General features: G+C 33.4%; 1 protein-coding gene across 1 annotated transcript in view; it reads right to left on the bottom strand.

The window, feature by feature from the left end:
• The window catches only part of Teh4 (tipE homolog 4), a 187,077-nt gene that overhangs the window by 60,178 nt on the left and 107,419 nt on the right, over window positions 1-19,480 (bottom strand). The window contains exons 4-5 of the mRNA XM_067047995.1: window positions 15,009-15,211; window positions 1,226-1,477 (exon numbers count right to left, since the gene is read on the bottom strand). Of these exons, the coding sequence (XP_066904096.1) occupies window positions 1,226-1,477; window positions 15,009-15,211 (455 nt within the window). The remainder of the gene's footprint in view (window positions 1-1,225; window positions 1,478-15,008; window positions 15,212-19,480) is intronic.

Here is a 19,480-nt window from a genome sequence, read left to right as displayed (position 1 = left end):
TTTGTTACCTTGCTTATTTTTCAGTGCTCAGTGGCTTTCGCTCCGGCGTCCATTTCTGATTTAGTAGAGAAAACGCAAGTTAGGCAATGCAACTTTATTAATGGAAATACCTACCCTACAATTATTTCCATTGACTCCAAATTACATTGAATACTGATAGATAGATTATTTGTAAAATATTTATTGCATAATGATGGAAATATTGACCGTACATGTAATCAATGAGGAGATGGTTGGTTGAGGTTAACAATTTCAACCAGAAGATTAACTGTTTTAATAAATAAATAGATTCGAAATAGTTCCTAAATTTAAATAATAAAATAAGAGGCAAAGTTTATTCGGCGTGGCAAACCACAGTGTAATGTCGCGAATGTAATGTTAGATTATACTACATCAAAGATTAAGTTTTTTTTCAGTGTATGTATCCAAATAGAACTAAGTACAGACACTATTTTTAAAAATTTAAATTCTTGAAAAATGATAAAACTTGAATTTAACCTAAGCGTTCTTTGTTTCTTATGAGGGACAAACATAGGAGTATAATTATTTTTAGTTAAAAAAATTAAGTGTTCTGTATTTAGGTTAATATTAAACGGTATTGGCCAAAAGAATATTTATTCAAATATTTCTGGTTTGGTCCTTTATGGTCAAGCCCTATTATGGTTCCTATTGACATAAATTAGATTTATATTAATAATTGATTTATTAAAATTATTTTTATCTAATATAGTAGATAATTAAATATTGGGTTTTTCCTTTTATAGACCTCAAATGAAACGGCTCCCCATTTATCACTCCGAATTGGCGATGAATTACTCTCACCTTGGAGGATAACAGAATTTGACTGTAAATTACTAGTACCAGGGAGAATCGAACCCACACACAAACCAGAAACATTAAAACCTTCGTCCCAACATGGTTGGCTACTACGCATGGGTTATACTGACATTTTTCAGCTTCATTTTGTCAGGAAATATGTAAATAATTATGACACCTAATAAATTTAAGTAATCGTTTTGGGGTTCATTTTTGTGAACTTAATCTGTTTTTTTGTTTTTTATTTGTTGTATTTCCATTATTGCGAATTTACTTAATTCATATATAATGGATTACTGCTTATTTTACTGAGGAGTGAAATATTGTCATAGGGAATTTGTACGAGATCCATTGTGATATAAATGATTTATTTACAAGTAATAACTAGATAATGAGGTAAGTTCCTTACCTGATGGTTGTGCCGTTCTTGACGATAGTGTGGCAGGAAGCCATAAGGGTTGTGTTGCTGCTGTTGTGCCACACTTCCTTCGGGGGCATGACAACTCCCACATCCGTCCCTCTGGCTTCGTCGTGGGCTATCCCCCTCCCACACCGGGCCCAGAACACGTTATCCCCGAACTGTAGGAACACGTTCATGTCTTTGGTCGTGATGTTCGTGCAATTTCGGTCGCATATGACCGGTTTTGTATATTTCGTGCACCTGGAATAAAAAAAGAAAAAGAAAATCAGAAAACTGTATATTGTTATTAAGGACATTCCAAAGCGATCAAACACGAAGGATTTTCACATTATCCGTTAAATGTGGGACTTGGTTTCATCCTAGACGGGTGTTTCATGAAATTTGGGATTTATTCAATTTATCAATCTAATTATTCGCATAATATTAATTATATGATTATTTGCATGATATTAAATTAATTGTAAGCAACATTTTTATTAGTAGCATTGTTTTTATATTATAGTCCATCTTTTAATAATAATTTGGTTTACAAAATATAGCTATGAAAAGATTTAAAGAAATGTATATGACTGATAAATATTAAATTATTTTTCATTATATATGTTTTATAGTAGATTCAATCATACCGTTAGTACATTTTGGTAAATTTTTATCTGTAGCAGGATAGTTTTCTCAACATAATTTTAATGTAATCGGCCTTCAAATTATGAACTGAATGTTTTGAAGAGTCTCTGGTAAGAATGTGAAAGGCCTCAATTATGAAGTTCGTCCCTTCATATAGCTATTCATTTAGTTGGTTTGTGTACATTTCTATATTTCACCACACTATGAAGCAAATCATGTTACTGGTCCTAAGAGATTTAAGCTGTTATTGATTAAGGATATAACAAACCGCTACGAAAGTGAGAGTAAATTATTTTTTTTAAATAATTTGTCTATCGTTCTAAGTGATGATTCCTTTTTAGTTAACCCTGGTGTTCATTTAGAGTCTTAATGAAACGAAGAATTTAAAGTTTCAAATTTTAGATAAACTGTATTAACAATCACATGATGTAGATTGTGAAACTTTCATTGGTAAAATATTTTTTCTTTATTCCAAAATTGTAAAAATATAAAGAATATATATAAAATCAATTATTTTACCCTCAACAGCGTGATGGTAGTTTAGCGGACCAGGAGCTGTTGGTTAACCCCGGCCTTCTTACGAGAGTGGACCGACATCATTAATCTTACACAGACTTGTTTTTCGTTCAGAACGATTTTTTAGCGGCACCGTTTATTTTTAGGGGTGGCCTGTTTACAGACTGGGGTTTCAAGGATACACACCATTACCAAGAAATTCACATTATAAAACAGCAAATGGGAAAATGTCCGTAAGGATAAAAACTAAAATAAATCTAAATAAAACTTCATATCTGTCAAATTTCATTTATTCCTGCCGAAATGCATACTTATGTAAGAGGATTGTATTTTTTACTGAATGTTGGCTTTACATGATTTTGCTTAGATTAGATGAAAGTCCTATCGAAAGATGTATATCAGAAATTTTTACCAAAATATAAATTCATGCCTAAGATGAATAATATTTGGAGTAATAATAGTTTTCTGATACCAGACGAAGCTGGTATTATGAAAAGATTGATTGAAAATATCGAGCTCACAATATAATATCGATAGCTAAAAATGTGAACAACATGTTGACGATGATATCGAGGACTTAAATAAAGAAAAAAATATTCGATGCTATCATGAGAAAAAAACAACTATAGTTGTATATATATATGTGACGAGGAAAACTAAATAAAGAACTGACGAAAGTTCGAATCCTGCCAAAGTTATAACGAACCGTGTAAATGGTTAAAGAGACTTTTTAAATAAAGTGGAGTGTGTACGAGAAAATACTACAGCCTACAATCTATTTGATCTAGCTGTAGAAAGCATAACAGGAGTATGGATTTTGTGCCAGGAAATGACAGATATAATTAGAAGTTTTATTTTATTTATTTATTTTAATATTACCATTTTACACCTTTAGAGTAACAGTATGACAATTCAAAAACGGAGTACTTTAGATATGTCATTGGTAAGAAATGGTACTAGTTATCTTTTTAATTTTAGTAATTAATTATAACTATTGATTTGACTATAAAATAGTTTATTGCTTTAGAAGATGTGAAAACGCTACATCAAATAACAAAACCTGTGAGACCAAATATTTTATCCAAATTTAACCGAAAGGAAGAATGGGATCTTGTTTTACTGTCTTTGACCTTACTCTGGAGGCAACCAATTTCAATTTGAAGGACGCTTCACTATAGATACGTTAACCTCAAAGAGACTTAATAACGAACTTTTATTTTTAATGCTTAGTTTCTTTGTAACTTGGAAATTGGATGCCCGGTCTATCAGGAGCAGCTCGACTTGGCAAAACATCTTTGATCTGTAGAGGACTCCATCCTTACTTGAGTAGATCCTTTATGAAGTACACGATTATCCAGTATTGTACTTTAGGTTATTTATTCGCATTTTTCCGTTTAATTTAATTATTTAAACTAAAGGATTATAGAGATGATTCTCAGGTTATTGAGTTGTTTTTCTACAGGGAGTTTGTACGGATGAGTCCACTCAAAGTCTCTTAGGGATCGCTGAGCAAAATCTCAATTACCGATGCAACAGAATGGCTCAGGATATTTCCATAATTCAAATCTTGTACCTAACTTCATTTGAATTTCATGAGTTTATTCAAGTGATTGTGTTAAAAGAGTCTTACTTATAGATTCATTATTACTTTTTTTTTCTTTCTCTTCTCTTAAAGACCCTTGTGTCAGCCTTGGTTGACTGCGTTAGATGGTTCAAATTATTAAGAAGCAGACGGGTCTCGTAAAGGGAATGTGTTGATTCACCTCAATTCGGGGTCTCTAGCACCTACCTTATTCAGTATTCAAACAATGTAATATGTTAATACCATTTAGCTCTGTATAATTGTCATGTCACACGATCAATTCACTCAGAATAGTAATCAGTGTATGATTATTATCAATTATTGATTATTTATATATGATAAATTATAATGAAGAATTTATTTTAAAAACAAAACTAAAAGTTTTTAGAAACACAGATTGACAAATGTTACAGTCTTCTGAGGGCAATGTTTGTTTTTAAAAATACATGTAACAAATTTAATCTTTGATAGACAACATTAAAAACTAGAACTTTCTAAAAATGGATATTGTTCTAAGACACAAATATATTCTGATATTTGCATAAATGATTTCCCGATAGCATCTCGTACATCCATTAGTCATCACATGAGGACCTGAAGGGGCCAGCCCACCACCTGTTGATAGTCTTTCTTAAAAGGTAAAAGAAATTCATTGTTTTCACTCTAGGTCCTCTAGTTATTTGGATTACAGGATAAGTAACTTCATTTGCGAGTCCTTTATTTTCAGCAATGGGCCTGTCTAGTGTATTCTTTATTTTTCAGAATTATTTAGGTTTTTAAATGTGTCCTTCCTACTGAAAGTACCGGCAGTACGCACTTGTTTGAATGCTCGGTACACAGGCAACCGCAGACCATTCTAATCAGGCTAAAACTCAAGCAGACTGGTCAATCCATAAGCCCTTAATGTATTCCGTCTATAGGGACTACAATAGAAAATCGATGCTTTTATACAATAGCTCCCCTGTCCTCTTTCTTATTGGCTAAGTTCACTTTTGATTATTAATTCTGGAGCCCCTTCAATAGCTGAGAGTGGGCGTACTGGATTGAACGGCCGTGCTAAAAATAAAATAGGCTTTATAACAATAAATATAACATATTTTTATATTAATGTCTTTTATATTTATCTTGGGAATTTCTATTCCAAATAGATTCTTGGATATTTGGTTTGAAATGAGATCTACTCTTGAGTTGGAGTAAAATATATTTTAAGGATAATAAAGTTTCTATTTTGATTTTTCACACAACAAGAAACCCTTTTGCCATATCTATTGAAAATTAATTTTAATAAAATGAAATTTTCATATGGAATGAAATTGCTAAATATATGAAAAAAAAAATAAAATATTTGTATTTAGTGTGTAAATCAGTATTGATTGTATAAGGAAAAGGTAGGAAATAAAAAAAAAAAAATGTTGTTATAACATGAGAATATATATATGTCCGATCATGGATTTATTGGTATGCTGTGTATTGTAGTAACCCAATGTATTTGGGCAGCATTGCTAAATAAAGCTCTCTCTTCTCTCCCTCAAACTTTTCGCTTGGATTTTTATTCAAACATAGCAGAAATTGCAATAATAAATTTAACGCCAATTCAACCAATTTTTTTCGAAACATGTGGTAAAATATGTTATAAACTACAAGAACCAATTTAATAAAATTGAAACCGTAGATATAAAAAAATATATATTTGAGTATTTTTTAAAAATTTGAATTCCATAAAAGGAATGAAATCTAAAAGTTATTTTATATTTGTTGGAAGTTCAGAAATTAAACTTCCCAGCAGTTAGATTTGGATAAATTTTTGAGAAGTTATAGTGATTTACGTGAGCAAGGGACGCCATCAGAAAAAGGATATCATGTCCAAAAATTTAATTTTTTAAATTTTATTACATTAAATTCGTATTTAGGGATTTTAAAGGATGTTAAAAAATGAATTTGACTTGTTTTTAAAAAACAAAAAAAACAAAAAAAAACCTTACTGGTCTATTTTACTAGAAGCATCCTGCAACAGTAAACAGATTGCTGAAATTTCCCTAGGTTTGGTTTATTAATCCTAGATATAGATGTATTATAAATTGTAATTTAAACACCATGAAAATTATTTGTTCCCTTTATATGGTGAATGTTCGAATTACATAATAAGTAATATAATTATCGTTATTTTCAATAGCTCTGAATTTGGTATAACAAATGAAATTATATCTTATGGTAATTTCTGCCTACATTACAACGATTAAAAACGATCCGAATTTTCAATCTTTAAAGTAAAAAAAAAAATTAGCTGATTTTTATGGCACACAGTATTTATGTTTGAAGGTCCTGGAAAGCGTCGTATTCCTTCCATATGAATCCTTACAATTTAAAATCCCATAACGAATTCTCAATATTAGTTATATCTCAAATAAAATTACCCATACTGGAATTAATATATGGGATATAGTTTATTGAACAGGAAAAGGTTCCTAACCGTGTCAAGTGTTTCAAAATGTTGCTAAACTTGCCTCCCAATAAGTTCCCAATAACTATTTGAGGGGTTTGTAAAGCTGTCCTGGGAGTCTACTAATATAGAATTTCCAATACAATCGATACCTATATTACAGTTTTGAATCTCATTATATAATTTTCCTTAATTGTTTCCCCTTTTATTATCTTTTTAAACATAATAAATAGAAATTTATAACTATTAATTATGTTAACGCCATAATATATAATTACCTTGTAAATAATATTTAGTTAGTCTTAGTGTTTAATTTAATAACGTTTATTTTTATTTATACTAATTTCATTGGATTTAGTTATTTAAAAAGAAAAAATGTAATTATATTTGTATGTTATAATGAGTAATAGAGACAGTTGCTAGGGGAGGATAATTGTTGCTAAGGCGTCACCTAGCAACGGACCGACCATCTTAGTTTTTTTATAGCAGTCCCGGCTAATTAGTGGCCATGGTAGCATCTCAGCAGCCTTGTCTGCTCTTATAGTTTAATAGTTTGGACATTTTTAGTTAACCGTCATTACAGTTCGAAACCAGAGCTTTTCTGTGTTTCTATTTTAATATGAGTTCCGGATAAGTAGTGGCGATGAACGTGTGTAACCAGCCCTGTCTGCGTTCATTTTGTCGGCTCGCCTAATACATTAATACGACTTTTGGATATTTGGACTATCGATGAGCCACTACACCAACTTTGGACCATTGCATCGGTGTATTTACCTACAAGAGCTGCGACCTAAGCATCTCGGCAGCACTCTTCCTCGGACCTATCGGAGTGGACCTATCGACTGGTATTTGTTTTATATATATTTATTTCTAAATTAGTTTATTGTAATCTTCATAATTTATATAACTAATTTATTTTCATCTGAGAGGCCTTTTTATTTTTACTTGTATTAATCATTAGTCATCTTTTGTTTATTTTAGTTTTAGTTATTAAATTCCTCAAATTGAACCAATTAAATGTTTAATCCGAACCAATTTGTTGTTTGTTCATTTTAAAGCCTTCCAACAAAAGGACATAGTCGATTTGAGATGGCTTTTACAAATTATTTCTACTTTCTATTATCTATAAATGAAATATATAATAAGAGAAAATATATATTTTCTCTTATAAAATACCTTTAATTTTGTTTGTTTGAAATGATAGAGGATCTCTCATTGTTAGTTGGAGTAATAATTGATGAAAATGAACTATGTAAGGATTGGTAATTAATTAAAGAGAAAATAAATTCAAAAATAATTTGAAATAAATAATTATTTTTTCATTGTTGTACCAGTAATAGTGAGTTTCTTCTATACCGCAATCCTTTTCGTTTATCACAACCTTCTGTAGTAGGTTGGTTTCCACTGTCTTTAAGCAAACGGATCGTTAAAAATTCTGGTGAGGTATTTTATGCTACAGATCGCTGCTCCTAGAAGAAACAAAGCTGTTCCTCGCATGATGCCAAGAAGCACCGCACCTTAAGTTTTATCTTGATCAAATGTTTTTTTTTAAAGATAGGCGATCATTAGAGAAATGTTTGTCACTTGGCTCGATTGGGAACAACACTAGGTCTTCACCTGTTGTGATTGGGAAATATATAATTAATGCAGAGTTGGCACATTCTGATTTTATTAAACGGTTGCTGAGGTGTCATGATTGTAAATTTTGTAAATTCATAAATACTATGAAATTTCTACACAATGAAAAAGGGTCATTCTCCTCCAAATTAGCAGTTTTCACAAATACTTGTTTGAATGATTTCTGTTGCTTAACATCTCTAGGTGAATAAGATGTCGTCCCAATTGTTAAAGACTCCGACCGTAATATGGTACATTATTTATAAATAAAATTTTTAAAATTAAGTTCTTTTCTGCCTATTTACGATTTATATATTCCCCTGTTTTTTTATTGTAATAAGCTTAGGGCTTTGGTAATGAAAATAAAGCTCGATGGATCATCTAAATCCCAAAACCTAAACCCAAAAAATTTAAACCTAATATTAATACTGGATTATAACTGGTTTCGGTTAAAGAATTATTAACGCGAGACGTACTGGCTCCTTCATCGTTGAGACTTTCGTTGAATAACACCTCGTAGAATAAATCGTATTTCTCCGGAATTAATTAATTTAGTCGTTCTATTTCTGCGGTTTAATCAAGCTGATTTGCCATAAATTTTGCTTTTGTAGCAATGACAAGTAATTTATCCCATGTTGAATTTTTCTAGATAACCAGGATTTAAGCAATTTTCTGAGGATTAGAAATCATTGATAGACATAATTCTTGTGTAGATTTAATATCTGATGCTGATTCTTCCCTCTGCTTTTCCAAAATCTGTTTTCCCCAAGAATCTACTTCAGGAACCATAGCAAGAGAGTTTGAAGCAAAAAAAAAAAAATAAAAAGACTAAGAGCTTTTAAAAAAATAAATAAAATAACGAAATAGGACGAGGTTATGTGAACATGGGGAATAGTTGTACCCAATATTCAATTTACAAACGCAATTCTCGTTTAATGAAACAATGAAAACTGGTGAAGAAATTATTTATGAAGAAAGTTAAAAAAAAATATTCATAAATTAAAAAAAAAAAAAGTATAAAATAAGAATATCAACTAATAAATTCCAAATAATCATCCCACCTGGAGAACCAATAATTGTTAGGGAGTTCTTTTGATAACACATATGTATCTACGTAGAACTTTGTCCCTTTCCCACCCTGTTGTCGTAATATGTAAAAATAAATATAATTTTGAATAAATGAAATGTCTTAACGACGAACAGCTTTTATTGGACACTTCTTGCTCCTCTATTTTATATAAAAAACACAAAAATATTAGACTAACCTTGGAAGAACTAAAGAAAAAAATTTAAATGAAACAATCTTGTCCAAATAAAACAGGAAAGCTATGAAGGAGAAGAGAGAAAAAAAGAAAGAAATTCAAATGAATCATTAAAGTTTAGAAAAAAACAATAAATTTCTGTGATTATTGCCTAAATTAAATCACAATCAAATGTTCAAACGTTCCATTTAGTGACTAATAAGGGAAAATACCCTCGTTTTGTTCTTATTGGTACTGTTCGGAAGTTCTGAAACGAGTATTCTGCATTGTCCCTGATGTCCGGTACCAGAAATACCATTTCTGTTGAGAATGTTTTTCGAAAAAATTTTAAGAGATATCCATAAAGCACATTGGATGAGACTACTGACTCACGTATTAGAATAGGTGAACTTCGGGCGTAACGATTAAAATGCACACGACTTACTAATGTTGATGTTTTTCTGTCTTAATTTAATAATAAAAATAGTTCTAGTTATTCTATTACGTTAAAAATAATTAATATACTTTAATATATTAAGCAATACTTATATAAATAAAGATTAATTTACAATAAAACATAAATATAACTTAGTAGCCTTAACATATAGTAATACTAATTCATTTGAATAATATGTTATTTGATAATTGTAGGTGCTCTGGAGGAAAATACTTATATATTATTATAGCATGGGCTGTGGAGGATATCCCGGACTTCCTTATTGCTGAGGAGTCCCCTAGTGGGCCCAGTGTTCATGGGCTTTCGATCCTTCCTCTCACGCCACCCTACCTTTCATCCCCAGCTTGTCTCCGGTTAGCCCGTTTTCCTGAGGGAAGGAACTGGAAGGAAACGCTCTGGGTATTCAGCTTGTCATCGAAATGAAAAATCGCCAGTTCTGTGTCCTAGTTCCAAATATTCTATATTGACACTTTAGGGTGAATATTTATGTAATCCTTAAAGATTTATTAAAAAAATATGAATATTTAAAAGTAGAAATAAATTTTTCTTCTTAATTAATTCAGTAGCGTCATAGTCTATAATACGTTTTTTGAATTTTTTACAATTCTTTTAGCACTAAAAAGTGACAAGGAAAAAATAATTGTTAATGCTTAAATTTATGATTGCATTCATAATAAAAAATTTGTATGTATGATTTATGAATTATTTATTAAGGGAATTACTAAAAAAGAATGTATAATAAATCAATCATGAAGGTCAATATTTAGCGTTATTTAATTTGTGCGGTGTTTAGAATTATCGAAAATATTTTTCTTTCATACTGAATTTGAAAAGAAATCATTTAGGGGGAGGTTTTTAATTGAGAGTTTCAATAATTGCCTATTATCAAACTTACTAGTTGCTAATAGAATTGAAAATGAAGACATAAATTTTACCAAGTATAAATAGTCGTGGCCCTACTTAGTGACTACTAGAAGATATTAAGAAAAACATAACATTAAATAAAAATCATCAAATTTTGATAAATGAAACGAAATAATCCACTTAAAAATATATCTAATAGATAACAAGGAGTTTAATTTCAATTGAAAAAATAAATGAAGAATAAAATACATTATATATTTATAGTTATTTAGGGAAGAGTGTGCAAAATAAGCCAGAAATAATCAACCTCATTGATACCAAAGAATGGAATTTTATTGTTAATGAAGTAGATATTAAATCGAATACAGTATTTGTATCATAGTGCAGTTAAAATTAAATAAGTATTATTTATAACCATTTTTTTTCTATAAGACATGACAGGATACATTTTATAATAAATACAGAATTGCATGTCAAAAGCGTTTCATTCAATTAAAAGGACAGAATAATGTATAAATTAATTATCATAATAAATTAGTTTATCTTATTTTTAAATATTAGTATTTTATTGAAATTTATTTTATACATAAATAATTTACGCGAGAACTGATTGATCGTTGCTTGAGAAGTTACGTAAGCATCTCAGTCACGTTTATCTCAATCTGCAGAAGTTACTTGCAGAGCTTCCTTCCATGAAGCTGTCCTAACTGGAGAAGCTTCGTGGGTGCGGGTAACGATATTGTCCAGTTTAATCACGTGTCGATCACATAATTAAAATAGATTTACTTATACCGAATGGCTAATAATCGTAAGTAAACAGAACATGTAATTATTAAGAGTATTCAACAACTATTATTATAAATCTTCAACGGCTATTGTTATAAACTATAAAGTGTTTCTAAAAACACATGACCTAATAAGATTGACCTAACTGGCGACTTTGGAACCAGAGGAAATGATCTTTTCTTTGTCCCCTTGACCATTCATGTGTTTCTACTTTATCACTAATAAAGTAGTGACCAAGATGTCATTCCACCGAATGTCTGCATCTGTCTATTTTATGTATAACATATGTTGGGTCAGTTCCCACAAAGTTACAAACATTCCATCTCTCCTTCTGTATTTTATTCCCATACTTGCTTAGATTTCATTAATTACCCCCTATATTGCCCAATGAATTTACGATATTATTAGGCTTCAGTCCTTCCTACTAAGTTTAAGATATCCAATTAGATGAATTCTCTCTGTCCCCATCTCTTACCTACCCAACATCTGATAGGACATAGCCTTCCCCTACCAGTCTGACAAACCCTTCCTATTCTTCTTTTATATTATGAGGACTGGGTCTGATCTGCTGTCAATGGGAAGTTCCACTGCAGCATTGGTCTATTGTCCAGCGACTGTCGAATGTTCCGGATGCCCTATTCCAGTCTACATCCAATTACGAAGCCAAAATCGCGGCATGTGTCGATAGACTGGGGATGGATCAGGGCTACCAAAGTGTGAGAGCTCTACGAATGCTTTCGAAGAATGGGCCTGTTGCAGGTGGCAGGGTATTGGTGTTCGCCATTTTAAAGAAACCCCGAATGCCAATAGATATGTATGTGAGAAGCAGATACTCTCAGGGTCAGAATGGGCGAACGCCCAGAAACTAAATATCAACTACGCACACCTGCGTGGAGTCCCAGGAGCCAGTGGACAGCAAAGAGAAGTTTGGTCCTCTGTCGCAAATGCGGCAGAGAGTCTGAAACACCAGCCCATGTGCTGGGATAATGCTTCAACAACTCCCTCCTTATAATACGCCGGCACCACAGGGTCAAAGAAGAATTGATGAAGTTCCTTGAAAGAAAAGACTTCACCTGTTTCGAGGAGGTTTATTGCGTTGAACCGACGGATCAGTAAGATACGCCGATATTGTCGCATTTACAAAAGTCGGAGGCATAGCTCTGGTCTTGAATTCGGCGGTAAGATTTGAGCATAATCTCGAACAGGAAGGTGGAGTGGAAAGGGGAAAAAAAGGAAATATATGAAAAATGCATCCCTTTCCTTAAGGAAAAATTCCGTGAGATCTTTGGAGAGAGAGAGTACACCGTGAGAGGCCTCTGGTTTGGATCTCGCGGAATAATACCAGATAGAACAAGGAACTTCTTAGAAGGCCTAGGTGTTAGCATCGGGGATATTGCGATCTTAGCAGAAAATATTATTTTGGACTCCCTGGGGATAATACATCATCACCTGCATGGGAATTAGCTCTAGTTTATTTATTTATTTTAGTAGGTGGACTTGTCGATTTGTGTGTTTTAACTTATTTATTCATTAAATTATTTTATTTTTATTATTATTATTTTTTTTTTATTGTTTACCTAGGTATCCAATCTAGTATTTCTTTTAACCAACTTTTTATTATATTTTCCTTTCAATCTATGTATTAGTTTTGTTTTGGTAAAATGTATTTATTTTTTTCTTATACTGTAAACTTATCTAGTGCTGTGACTAGTATTTCTTTGGTTCTCACACTGCCGTCTAATAGTGAATTTGTTTAGCGGGTCACTGGGGAGGATCTGAGAGGGGGAATTCTGGAGAGTAAATTTGTCGATCAAATGAAATAAAAATTGTGGAATGGAATGGACAAGAAGGGAAAAGAAAAAAAAAGGAATAAATTGAAATTTTTGTATTTGGTGTGAATAGTGAAATTTGTAACTATAAAAGAAAACTATGGAAAAAAAATGTTTTCTTTCTATTTTATTATACCATGTAAAATATGTAATTTATATATGTCCGATTACGGATTGATAAGTACGCTGTGTAATGTAGCAACCCGATGTATTTGGGCACCATGAATGAATAATTCATTTCTCTCTCTCTCTACGGGTATATGTAGCCCTAAGGATCAGAATGGACAATTCATTCATTGTAGCTTTAAAGTGAATTCTGCGTTCAGCTGAGTTCTTCCTAGTTTATAAGTTTTTTTGAATGTTGATGTAACATTGTATTTTACAATAACAAGGAAATGTTTGAGATTTTATTGATGCATAGGGTCCTTTATTTCGCATGTCCAGAAGCTGCCGAACAGTGGGACGAGTCCTATCATATATAGGACTGTGCTTTTTTTAATATTTCAACTTTTATTTATTATATTATAATATTTCTGCTATAATTTTAATGCTGTTTTAATATATACTATTTAACATGGCAATGAAGATTATATAAATGAAATAAAAGGCGTAAAGAAGTACCAAATCGCAACATTTTTGTAATTTATTATTATTTATGTTAATTTAGAATATTACGTGAAATTAGTCTAAAATACTTCCCAAGTAGAAATTAAAATATCTTTTATCTTTAGTCAACATAATTTATTTGCAATGTGACTTGAGACTGAGTGGACCCATTTCCTCTGCTGACATATTGATTTGAATTATGCAATTGATACGGATTGTAGATGTGTACCTTCTGAGGTGACAATTAGTTGACAGTCAAGCATATTGACGGACGTGTGTGCATAATTCGTGATCAACAGGTAATAGAACCCAATCAATCATTCAGGCAGTACGTGTGATTGATGGCAGCGTTTAATCTCAATTACGCAATAACCGAATTCGGCGATGAAGTATATTCGGTGATATATTTATATTTAAACACAAGAGTTCCGTTATCTTTACTTTACAAAGTATTAAACTATTACTTCTAATCTATCAACATTTGAAAGTATTAAATATGCATATACAGCGAATATGTATTTTATTATGGATTTTTATTCGCAGACGAGTATATTATCATAAACTGGTTTTGTCAACACTTTAGATGAATGATGTAACTGTATTTATTATATATATGTATATATAGTTGACCGTAAAAATTTAAATATAAGAAGATGGTCAGGGTTGCGGTTTATAACTATTGTTCTTTTTTTTCTACTGCAACCCTGACCATCTTCTTATATTTAAATTGTGGAAAGTGGATTGTGTGTGGAACAACAAAAATGGCAGAAAAACTATTTATGAATACTCAACATTTTGCCCTTCTTTAAGGCTTCATCAGGACTGGGTCCTGAAGGTAAAATCAAATTTATTCTCCCTATAGGACTGAACCCTGATGAAGAAGACCTGAAAATTGAGGCGAAATGTTGGTTTCTAATAAATTTTTTTTTGTTCTATTAATTTCGTCCTTTTTTTTCTACCACAACACGAACCATCTTCCTAAAATGATTACATATAGGTCAACTAATAATTTTCCTTTTTTTTTTTATTATTGTGAGTGCACGCTGTGCTTTCCTCCTAATAATAGTAATCTTATAAGACAGATCTTTCTTGAGTTGGACCAGTCTCAAAGGTTCATTGGAAGGGTCAATACTCTTTCTTTTCTTGAAAACTAAAACAGCCCAGAACATATAATCCATATTACGCAATATATTTAATGTGAACCATTACCTTGCGTTTTCACAGCTGAAGAATCCATTGAGCTTGAGGTTGTCTTTGCTAGCGTCGACCGTTATTCCTTCGGCCTTGTTATGGCAGATGTACTCCTGCGAGTAGTTGGAGCAATGTCCTTTGGAGCAGTTGAAGATGCCGGTGAGTGAGGTGCATTGTGTGTCGTTGTTGCAGTTGTATGGCTTTAGTTTTGTTAGGTCTGGCTGTAGGCAAAAAAGAAAAAAATCATAAATTTCCGCCAATCTTAATTGTATAAGGACCTAGAAAAAAGAGAAAACAGATTAAAAAAAAATGTTTTTAGTATTAAAACTGTAATACAAATGCTATAATTAAATGGAATGTGTGAATAATGCGGCAGAAGTCCAATGATAATTTTATATATTAGGAGGCTCCAAATCATCTTTTGGAATATTTACAACTATATTTATAATTGAAGAAATTAATGTGCTGATAGTTTATAAGGTTGTTTATTAGCTTTCCAGAGAAAACTAAGAAGCGGTACATAATTATATATTACCCTACTGAAACTATAAATGGAACGAGTAAAGTAGTTTTTGATTTTTATGAAAATTCGTATTTAAGTGTTTTAAGAACGCTAAAAACGAATTTGACATCCTTTTTTTACAAAATAAAAAAATCCACCTACTTTACTAAAAGCGTTTCTCAGTTTTTGTGATTTGGTATACATTTGAACCTATATGTGTATAAATGTTCAGCTGATCTAGTCGATAACCTGACGGCCTTTGTCAGCTGACATCGCACTGAGGCCGTAACTTCCTCTTTTTGGGTCCGCGCAAGCTCTTAATTGGATCAGTATTGTGTTCCCTAATCACTTCACTCTGAAAGTATCGCTGCAGTTCCTTTTCTCTATTGTTGCACAATCTCCTGTGGTCCCATTTTGATGTTTCTCATCAGGACACGCACGCTTGAATTTTATTTCTCTACCCGTTTACTCTTCTCACTCTCCATACGAGCTTTGACCCTATTCCATTATTTCCTCAGGCCTGAACTGTTGTTGGTAACTCCCCCTTTTCCAGTCACTGTGCCTGTATAATCTTCCGACGTCCACGCAGGCCAAAAAGAATTTCGAAGGGCGTAAAACCCGTGTCCGTATGTATGGAGTCATTGTACACTGCAATCGCTCGTTCCATCGCCTCATCCGGTTCTAATCCCTTTTCCAACTGATACACCCGCAGATGGTCACTAAACGTGTCTGCATGCTCATCTTCCTCCGGAATCTATTATCGCAAAACTGTCTTACTTCTCTAGACGGGCCAGCGTAGTCGTTCTTCGATCGTTCATTGACGGGCATTGCACGTGAAAGCCAGTCTGCCACCACGTTTTCTTTTCCTGGCTTGTATGCAAAATCCATATTATATTGGCTCAAAAGTTCCTTCTAGCGAGTGATCCGTGCCGAAGACTCTTTTAGTTTTGGTACCCACTGAAGGAGTCTATGGTCAGTGTGGACCCGAAATCTTCTTCCAAAAAGGTAGGGTCTAAAGTAGTCCATCGCTCACACAATCCTAAACAGCTCTCGTTCCAAAGCACCGTAACGGGTCTCCGTCTCGTTAGGCGTCTGCTGGTGTAGGCTATTGGACGTTCACCCTTTTGTTCTCCTGGGATAGTACCGCACCCAGCGCATACTCACTGGTATCCGTCGTAAGTGCAAACGGCCTCTGAAAGTCGGAAAATGCATGAATCGGCTCCCTTATCAGCTGCTATAATCATTTTTGAATCAGGATACGAGGTATTCAGCCATTTCGGGCACAAACCGTCTGTAATATTTTAACACCCCTAACAAAATCCTGATCCCTTTTACATCCTTCAGCACGGCCATCTTCTGAAGAGCTTCCACTTTCTGGGCATCTGGTCAAATTTCCTCCTTTGAGATTGTGTGTTCAAGAAGTTATTTGTGTTTGACCCATTACTGACTTCACCTGTGAAAGCTTTAAACTGAACTGCCTCATCCACTAGAATACACTCCTCAAATGTTACACGTGTTCCTCCACGGCCTTACTGAATACCAGCAGGTCATCTATATACACTTGGCTGACGGATTCATTCAAATCCCCTTGATCTTCATGAAGAAAATAGTTCATGAGCTTTTGGAATGTTACCGGAGCATTTTTCAGGTCAAAAGGCATCCTCGTAAATTCGTAGTGGCCTCTCTCGAAAGTAAACGCCGTCTTTTGGTGGTCTTTCGGGTGAATCTTAATCAGGTGGTACCCCCGCCTTCAGATCTAGTGTACTAAAAATTTTAGCCCCGTTTAATCTATGCAAAATATCCTCGAACCTGAGTAAGGGGTACTTTTCATCTACCACGTTTTCGTTTGTTTTCCGATAGTCGACTACTACTCTATATTTATCTATGTTTTCTTCCGGCGAGCGCTTTCTGACCGCCCATAACGGACTATTGTAGGGAGATGTGCTATCTACTATAATTTCCTGGTTACGCAGATTATCTCCTCTCTAATAAGTTTATGGAGCGTTTGCGGGTACCGCCTCTCCTTCAAATAGATAACCCTGTCTTCTTTCAGCAGAATCTCGTGTACTGCTTTCCCTGCTGCTCCCAGGACATCCTCTCCTCTAAAACAAATGTTATCATACTCCTTCATGATTTGGTCTTTTCAGTCCCTTCCTGATTTATTGCTCCTATTCTTGCTTCACCATCTCCTCTTAGTTGTTGGCAGATATATTTCTTCTTTCCAATCTTGATGTCCCAGTTACCCCCGTGATTCTGAACCCTTGCACCTACTTTCCCTAGCAGGTCACACCCAATAATTACTATTAGAAACTTCCCCTTTGCCCCCCATGTACTCAATTTCCACTTCTCCCTCTACTCTGCAGGGCACCCCAGGGCGATTAACTGACATTGACGAGGAGTCTCGCACACCAGTCGCCTTCTTTCCGCCATTTATCCTCTATGCCTCACCAACAAAATGGCCACCCCTCAGCGGATACGCACTTCAGATCTCTTCCTTCATCCTGCCAGCCCCTCTCCACACGTTCCTCCGGTTTCTGCTTTATGTTACGAATTCCGACATCGTTTTCTTCTGCTTCAATCTCCGAGGCCTCAGACATGTCGGTGCTATCATTTTCAGATCGTTCTGACCTCAGAGAAATCCTTCTCCTCCTCACATGTTGGACATTCACCTCCATCGGTTTACCTGGTTCGCATGGTCGTCGAAACATATAAATACATTGTCTCGCTATATGTCCAATGGGTACGGTAGCACTTGGCCATCATGTGTCCTATCTTTCCGCATCCATGGCATTTTCAGTCCTCACGGCGCCCTTCTTGGTTTTATTTGGCCCATTCTTCTCTCGGAGTTTCTTATCCTCTCTTTCGCACTTTCCTGCTGCTCTCTTCTACTCCAAGGAACTTAATTATTCCTCAGGTGATTGTAACTAACTTTCGTCCAGCCAGTTTCTTCTATGTCCATTCTTGATTCCTCTTCCCTTGTGCTCAAATCGATCAAGTCTTGAGCGCAGTTGACGAAAGATCGCCCACTCGGTAGGCCTTCCATTCTCTTTCTTCCAGTCTCTTTTGTCAACTTGTATCTTAAATAAAATAGAAACCTTGAAATTCATACAAAGCAAAGCAGAAAAGTAAACTATTTTTGAATGGCCCTTTAGATAGAATTACTAGACGCGGGTAGAATATTTATGGATGGAAAAATCAACATAAACAATTTAGTTAAAATCGATGACCCTCACACCGTGTTCCCTCCTTTTGTATATGAAACCGAACCTTTTTAGATAGCAAAAAACAATTTTTGGTATTCTATAACTTATTTGTATAAACTGTGAAAAAATAAATTAACAAAAAAAAGTTAATTTATCCCAAATAGGGTTTCTGAACGGAATTGCTTCATCAAAGACTACAAAAGAACTTTCACGTGATAAAATGCTCAACTTCGAATAATAAAATAATGCCGACTGAAGGGAAGCCTGGATTGTCAAATTAACTTTTTCATAACTTCAATGGAAGAGTTATGATTATCTTTATGAAAAAAAAGAAAGAAAAAAAACAAAAGGACTGAAAAAGTTTGATTATTTCTGTCTGAAGTCTAGAGCAGGGCAGGCTGAATAGAATGAAAACGAGACTTTTACTGATAATTTCTTTACCCAAACCAGGATAATTAAATCCAGTATCATTTCTGCGATAACATTCCAGAGATAGCTTTTAGTTTTTAAGAACTTATTTCCATTTCGGGTTATATCCTATCTCTGAGCTTCTTCATTTTTTTATTTTATTTAATCAGTTTTAAAATGAATCCTTTAACATATGGTATTAAAGATTGCTATACGGGTGATTCTGAAACAACAAGCAATTTCAATAACTTATATTTTAGAAGTTTTTTTTTAAATTTTATTTATTGATATTTACAACTGTATAAAAAAATACAACCAGTAAATTTGATCATAATGACATAATGATATGATACAGGATGTAGAGAAACTACCCAGTA

The sequence above is a fragment of the Halyomorpha halys genome, unplaced genomic scaffold (assembly GCF_000696795.3).
Source record: "Halyomorpha halys isolate HHAL.00 unplaced genomic scaffold, Hhal_1.1 Scaffold421.1, whole genome shotgun sequence".
NCBI lineage: Eukaryota > Metazoa > Arthropoda > Insecta > Hemiptera > Pentatomidae > Halyomorpha > Halyomorpha halys.
Note: the sequence above shows the minus strand (reverse complement) of the source record. Positions and strands in the feature narration are given on the sequence as shown.